Source organism: Salmo salar, chromosome ssa08 (assembly GCF_905237065.1).
Source record: "Salmo salar chromosome ssa08, Ssal_v3.1, whole genome shotgun sequence".
Taxonomy (NCBI): Eukaryota; Metazoa; Chordata; class Actinopteri; order Salmoniformes; family Salmonidae; genus Salmo; species Salmo salar.
The window spans coordinates 25,598,959-25,606,863 of NC_059449.1; the positions used below are offsets into that span (position 1 = coordinate 25,598,959).

At 43.1% G+C, this 7,905-nt stretch overlaps 1 protein-coding gene across 1 annotated transcript; it reads right to left on the reverse strand.

Moving 5' to 3' along the window:
- Positions 1-2,179: 2,179 nt before the first annotated feature.
- adra2c (adrenoceptor alpha 2C) lies at positions 2,180-7,610 on the reverse strand. The gene is made up of 3 exons (XM_045723070.1): positions 6,467-7,610; positions 5,018-5,647; positions 2,180-2,357 (listed from the first exon to the last, which is right to left on the reverse strand). Exons 1-3 carry the CDS (start codon positions 7,105-7,107, stop codon positions 2,180-2,182), a joined length of 1,449 nt encoding a protein of 482 aa, XP_045579026.1. The 5' UTR covers positions 7,108-7,610.
- Positions 7,611-7,905: the final 295 nt, after the last annotated feature.

The window sequence follows — 7,905 nt, forward strand, 5'->3', positions numbered from 1 at the left end:
CCAGGAAGTTGGTTGGCCCTCTGTGATGTCATCACTGCGTTCTCTAACCAGGAAGTTGGTTGGCCCTCTGTGATGTCATCACTGCGTTCTCTAACCAGGAAGTTGGTTGGCCCTCTGTGATGTCATCACTGCGTTCTCTAACCAGGAAGTTGGTTGCCCCTCTGTGATGTCACAGAGATTGATACATCTCTATGTTTTCATTTATAAAGGCCTTTTACAAAAAGTCCCACTGTAAATCTTTGCTAAAATTCAGACATACGACTTACCACACCTGGTCTCAGGGATGGTTAACTCTGGAAATTCCTTTGGTCTCTACTGACTTAGGTAAATCAGCTTTTAGTTTTCTTGCACCTTATTTGTTGAACAATTGTCAAAATGTTCTTAAATGTGATGTTCTGGTGTCTAGGTCCATTCAGAAAGCTGATTATGGACCTTATTACTGATGAATGTGTTTGTGTATTTCGTATTTATATTGATGTGTGTATTTCTGTAAATCAGGGCTCATCTGTAAAAGAGACCTTGGTCTCAGTGTGACTCCCCTGATAACAAAAGTTAAATAAATCAAATAAATGATGAGATTGGAGAACACGTTGGGAGGAATCTTAGACCATTCCTCCATACAGAATCTTTCCAGATCCTTGATGTCCTTCATCTGCTGAGTCACATGTGAATCCATGTGACCTTCATAGAGAATATGTTGGCATTTTAAATACAGCCCAATGTATATTGGTCCATGTGACTGGAGAAAGCATTAGGGTCCATGTGACTGGAGAAAGCATTATGGTCCATGTGACTGGAGAAAGCATTAGGGTCCATGTGACTGGAGAAAGCATTAGGGTCCATGTGACTGGAGAAAGCATTAGGGTCCATGTGACTGGAGAAAGCATTATGGTCCATGTGACTGGAGAAAGAATTATGGTCCATGTGACTGGAGAAAGCATTAGGGTCCATGTGACTGGAGAAAGCATTATGGTCCATGTGACTGGAGAAAGCATTAGGGTCCATGTGACTGGAGAAAGCATTAGGGTCCATGTGACTGGAGAAAGCATTAGGGTCCATGTGACTGGAGAAAGCATTAGGGTCCATGTGACTGGAGAAAGCATTATGGTCCATGTGACTGGAGAAAGTATTATGGTCCATGTGACTGGAGAAAGCATTAGGGTCCATGTGACTGGAGAAAGCATTAGGGTCCATGTGACTGGAGAAAGCATTAGGGTCCATGTGACTGGAGAAAGCATTATGGTCCATGTGACTGGAGAAAGCATTAGGGTCCATGTGACTGGAGAAAGCATTAGGGTCCATGTGACTGGAGAAAGCATTAGGGTCCATGTGACTGGAGAAAGCATTAGGGTCCATGTGACTGGAGAAAGCATTAGGGTCCATGTGACTGGAGAAAGCATTATGGTCCATGTGACTGGAGAAAGTATTATGGTCCATGTGACTGGAGAAAGCATTAGGGTCCATGTGACTGGAGAAAGCATTAGGGTCCATGTGACTGGAGAAAGCATTAGGGTCCATGTGACTGGAGAAAGCATTAGGGTCCATGTGACTGGAGAAAGCATTAGGGTCCATGTGACTGGAGAAAGCATTAGGGTCCATGTGACTTCCCCTCAGGAGGACCTATTCCATGACTTACAGAGTATTTTCTGAATGACTGGGTTCTGGTCAAAAGTAATGGACTAAAATATCCATATACTGTAGGTTCATCCATGTTCAAATATAGGCCCACATCCCTGTCTGTTCAGAAAGACCTCTTCCATGACTTGTATATAGGTCCATGTACTGTACAGTATTTACTGTTGGACTATCCACGTTCAGAAAGACCTCTTCCATGACTTGTATATAGGTCCATGTACTGTACAGTATATACTGTTGGACTATCCACGTTCAGAAAGACCTCTTCCATGACTTGTATATAGGTCCATGTACTGTACAGTATTTACTGTTGGGCTATCCACGTTCAGAAAGACCTCTTCCATGACTTGTATATAGGTCCATGTACTGTACAGTATATACTGTTGGACTATCCACGTTCAGAAAGACCTCTTCCATGACTTGTATATAGGTCCATGTACTGTACAGTATATACTGTTGGACTATCCACGTTCAGAAAGACCTCTTCCATGACTTGTATATAGGTCCATGTACTGTACAGTATATACTGTTGGACTATCCACGTTCAGAAAGACCTCTTCCCTGACTTGCAGACTAGAATCTTCTGGAAGGCTCGTCTAAAGTCCTGGTTGAAGATGGTGTAGATGACAGGGTTGAGGGAGCTGTTAACATAGCCTATCCAGAAGAAGAACTTAAAAAGAGACTCAGGGATCTCACATGGCGCCCGGCACACTCCATACAGGCTGCAGGCAGATCAAATACAATCAATTAATCAATCAATCCATCACTCTAACAGTTGGCTACCACCTGGCTGTAGTCAAATAAAAAAAATCGAAGTATTTTGTTGTCGTCCCAAATGCCACCGCCCTGTTCTCTACAAAGGACCCTACTAAATTTAGATGGACACAACCTTAGAGTGAAATCTCACCACACTGACCTTACAGTAAAAAAAACACAATCAAATTACTTAAGAAGCTAAAAGAACTCAAAGTAAACAACGAGCAATATAAAACAAATAATTGGCTCAATGGTGTCTGCTCCTCTTACCTGATGGGGAAATCTGTTACAGAACTCTGGAGCATTGGAATATTTTGTATTACAGTATTACTGTGTAGAATACATAGTAGAAATACAGAGTAGAAACCAGTAGAAACCAGTAGAAACCAGTCAAATCAGTAGAAACCAGTAGAAACACAGTAGAAACCAGTAGAAAACAGCAGAATCAGTAGAAACCAGTAGAAACACAGTAGAAATAGTAGAATCAGTAGAAACCAGTATAAACCAGCAGAATCAGTAGAAACCAGTAGAAACACAGTAGAATCTAGAATAATTCAATAGAAATACAGTAGAAACCAATAGAAACACAGTAGAAACAAGAAGAATCCAGTAGAAACACAGAAACACAATAGAAACCAGTAGAAACACAGTAGAAACACAGTAGAAACCAGCAGAAACACAGGAGAAACAAGTAGAAACACATTGGAAATACATGAAACACAATAGAAACCAGTAGCAACACAGTAGAAAACAGTAGAAGCACAGTAGAAACACAGTAGAAAACAGTAGAAACACAGTAGAAACACAGTAGAAACACAGTAGAAACCAGTAGAAACACAGTAGAAACCAGTAGACATACAGTAGAAATACAGAAACACAGTAGAAAATAATAGAAACAAAGTAGAAACACAGTAGAAACACAGTAGAAACCAGTAGAACCACATTAGAAACACAGTAGAAACCAGTAGAAACACACAAACACAGTAGAAACACAGAAACACAGTAGAAACACAGAAACACAGTAGGAACACAGAAACACAGTAGGAACACAGAAACACAGTAGAAACACAGAAACACAGCAGAAACACAGAAACACAGTAGAAACACAGAAACACAGCAGAAACACAGAAACACAGTAGAAACACAGAAACACAGTAGAAACACAGAAACACAGTAGAAGCACAGAAACACAGTAGAAACACAGAAACACAGTAGAAACACAGAAACACAGTAGAAACACAGAAACCAGTAGAAACACAGAAACACAGTAGAAACACAGAAACCAGTAGAAACACAGTAGAAACACAGAAACACAGATACACAGTAGAAACACAGAAACACAGAAACACAGAAACCATTAGAAACACAGAAACACATTAGAAACACAGAAACACAGTAGGAACACAGTAGAAACACAGAAACACAGTAGGAACACAGTAGAAACACAGATACACAGTTGAAACACAGAAACACAGCAGATACAGAGTAGAAACACAGAAACCAGTAGAAACACAGAAACACAGTAGGAACACAGTAGGAACACAGAAACACAGTAGGAACACAGAAACACAGTAGAAACACAGAAACACAGTAGAAACACAGAAACACAGTAGAAATACAGTAGAAACACAGAAACACAGTAGAAACACAGAAACACAGATACACAGAAACACAGTAGAAACAGAGAAACACAGTAGAAACACAGAAACACAGTAGAAACACAGAAACACAGAAACACAGAAACCAGTAGGACAACAGAAACCAGTAGGAACACAGAAACACAGCAGAAACACAGTAGAAACACAGTAGAAACACAGTAGAAACACAGTAGAAACACAGTAGAAACACAGAAACACAGTAGAAACACAGAAACACAGATACACAGTAGAAACACAGAAACACAGTAGAAACACAGAAACACAGTAGAAACACAGAAACACAGTAGAAACACAGAAACACAGTAGAAACACAGAAACACAGAAACCAGTAGAAACACAGAAACCAGTAGGAACACAGAAACACAGTAGAAACACAGTAGAAACACAGTAGAAACACAGAAACACAGTAGAAACACAGGAACACAGTAGAAACACAGAAACACAGTAGAAACACAGAAACCAGTAGGAACACAGAAACACAGTAGAAACACAGAAACCAGTAGGAACACAGAAACACAGAAACACAGTAGAAATACAGTAGAAACACAGCAGAAACACAGTAGAAACACAGCAGAAACACAGCGAAACACAGCAGAAACACAGTAGAAACACAGTAGAAACACAGAAACACAGTAGAAACACAGCAGAAACAGGGTAGGAACACAGAAACACAGTAGAAACACAGAAACACAGTAGAAACACAGAAACACAGTAGAAACACAGGAACACAGTAGAAACACAGAAACACAGTAGAAACACAGAAACACAGTAGAAACACAGAAACACAGTAGAAACACAGAAACACAGAAACACAGTAGAAACACAGAAACACAGTAGAAACACAGTAGAAACACAGTAGAAACACAGAAACACAGTAGAAATACAGTAGAAATACAGTAGAAACACAGCAGAAACACAGTAGAAACACAGTAGAAACAGAGAAACACAGCAGAAATACAGTAGAATACCTGTAGCTGAAGAAGAAGGGGAACCAGCAGATCACGAAGACGCCCATCACCACCGCCAAGACGAAGGTAAACCTCTTCTCCCTCGCTGCTGTTATTTTCTTCCTGTTTACGGTGCTCCGCCGCTTCCTACGTGACGAAAACAGCTCAATGGACTTAGAGCTGGTGCGCGACTTCTTGCTCTCTGAGCGTTTGGACGAAGCCAAGCTGCTCTTCCTGCTTCCTGTGGACTTCCTTCTCTCTGAAGGTTTGGAATCCTTCTTGTCGTCATGGTGATGGTGGTGGTGGTGATGGTGGTGATGCTGATGGGAAGAGGAATGTTTTTTGGCGGATGTGGGTTTTTCGTCAGACGAGCTGCTGTCGTCAAAGTCGTCTCCATCGTCGGGGTCGGGGGTTAAATTGGGCTCGTTGGGTAACAGCCCCGGTGGTACCGGCGTCTTCTGCTGCCGCTGGCAGTGCCCATTCTCCCGGGCAACCCCTCCGCACCCACCGTTTTCCTTCAGAGACCCTCCGCACCCCTCCTCGCCCCCCTGCTCCAACCCGTTAACGTCTAACGGGGCGGTTCCGTTGTCCTCCACCTCTCTCTTCTTCTCTGACATGGTCCGCGTCCGCGTCTTAGCAACCTGGTAGATCCTGATCAGAAGAAGAATCATCACTTACATTTTAGTCATTTAGCGCTACACACTAGATAGTATACTAGATAGGGGAACATGGTACCATTTCAGACACACACTAGATAGTATCCTTGATAGGGGAAGAGGTACCATTTCAGACACACACTAGGAAGTATACTAGATAGGAGAACAGGGAACCATTTCAGACACACTCTAGGAAGTATCATAGATAGGGGAACATGGTACCATTTCAGACACACACTAGATAGTGTACTAGATAGGGGAACATGGTACCATTTCAGACACACACTAGATAGTATACTAGATAGGGGAACATGGTACCATTTCAGACACACACTAGGTAGTATACTAGATAGGGGAACATGGTACCATTTCAGACACACACTAGGAAGTATCATAGATAGGGGAACATGGTACCATTTCAGACACACACTAGGTAGTATACTAGATAGGGGAACATGGTACCATTTCAGACACACACTAGGAAGTATCCTAGATAGGGGAAGAGGGTACCATTTCAGACACACTAGATAGTATACTAGATAGGGGAACAGGTACCATTTCAGACACACACTAGATAGTATACTAGATAGGGGAACATGGTACCATTTCAGACACACACTAGGAAGTATCCTAGATAGGGGAACAGGTACCATTTCAGACACACACTAGGAAGTATCCTAGATAGGGGAAGAGGTACCATTTCAGACACACACTAGGAAGTATCCTGGAATAGGGGAACATGGTACCATTTCAGACACACACTAGGAAGTGCACTACATTAGGAGGGTTTAAGTAAAGGGGGAAGTCAACTCACCTGATGTACACTAGTATCATGATAACGCAGGGAGCGAAGAAGGATCCTATGCTGGAGTAGAGAATATACCAGGTCTCGTCATTCAGCCGACACTGAGGACTGATCTCCCCACCGCTGCTCCTGTCCATGGAGATCAACGGCGGAAAGGAAATAACGGCCGAGATCAGCCATACCACCACGATCATCCCGTTCAGCCGTTTAGGAGTCCGCTTCTGGTTGTATTCTATCGCCTGGGTGATGGACCAGTAACGATCGAGGCTGATAGCGCACAGGTGAACTATAGACGACGTACAAAAGAGGACGTCCAACGCCAAGTAGATGTCGCACCAAACTTTCCCGAAGAACCAGTAGCCCATGAGTTCATTTGCTAAAGAGAAGGGCATGACGAGAGTAGCCACCAGGATGTCCGCACTGGCGAGAGACACCAGAAAGAGGTTCTGCGGCGGTTTGAGAGCGCGGCTGGTCAAAACGGCGATGACCACCAGAACGTTGCCCACAATAGTAAACAGGATGAGAAAGCCAACGACTACCGTCAGTCCGGTTATGGAGAGGAGAGAGTACTTACTGTTCCCGGTAGCCGAGGAGTTGGTGTATGTGGTATTCCACTCGTCTACCACCCCGGAGAAATTCAAGAAATCCATTATTTTAATCACTCAGGTCATGACGGTAAAAAAAAATACAAATAAAAAAATCTGGGAAATAATATGTGTTATTTGCTAGCACACATCCACAAAGGTTAGTTATATTTCACGTCTTTGGAGAAAAACGTTGAAATCACACCGTCCCTTTCCCCTCTTTCTCTCTCTCTCTCCCACCTGCCTCTTATATTCAGCGCTGTCATCTCCAATCCATTCCGAGACAGAAACGGACTAAATCAGAAAAATATTCAACAATTCACTCCGAAGACAAACTGTCCTAGGTGTTAAGATTCGACATAACTTAATCACCTCCAGGAAAAAATCAGTTGGATCCCATCCACGCGTCCTCGGCGGGTAGTAAATGTCCTCCTCCCTGCTGCATCTGTCCCCTCCTCGAGCTCCCCGGCTGCTACACGGAGCGTCCTGCTCGAGAGGGTTGTACTATCCACGTGCTGTTCGCATTTAAACTCACCGGGGACCCCGCTTCTCCCCGGGAGAGAGAGAGAGAGAGAGAGAGAGAGAGAGAGAGAGAGAGAGAGAGAGAGAGAGAGAGAGAGAGAGAGAGAGAGACGAGTAGAGAGAGAGAGAGAGAGAGAGAGAGAGAGAGAGGGGGGGGTGTTATGACCCGTGTTAATTGATACCACATATGAATACCTCACCAGCTCATGTAGTTACTGTCCTGTGTGAGGACTAGCTATTAGTGTGTGTGTTGTATTGGAGGGCCTGAACTCAACTTTAAAACACTTTAACATTTGACGTTCGATTCATGTAATGAATATCTAATTCTGACTCGAGACTGTT

Coding starts and splice junctions, on each gene's coding strand:
- adra2c (XM_045723070.1), bottom strand. CDS start 7,107: ATGGATTTCTTGAATTTCTCCGGGGTGGTAGACGAGTGGAATACCACA. Junction 5,648..6,466: donor ATGATACTAGTGTACATCAG/GTGAGTTGACTT, acceptor TCTTCTGATCAG/GATCTACCAGGTTGCTAAGA. Junction 2,358..5,017: donor CCCTTCTTCTTCAGCTACAG/GTATTCTACTGT, acceptor ATCTGCCTGCAG/CCTGTATGGAGTGTGCCGGG.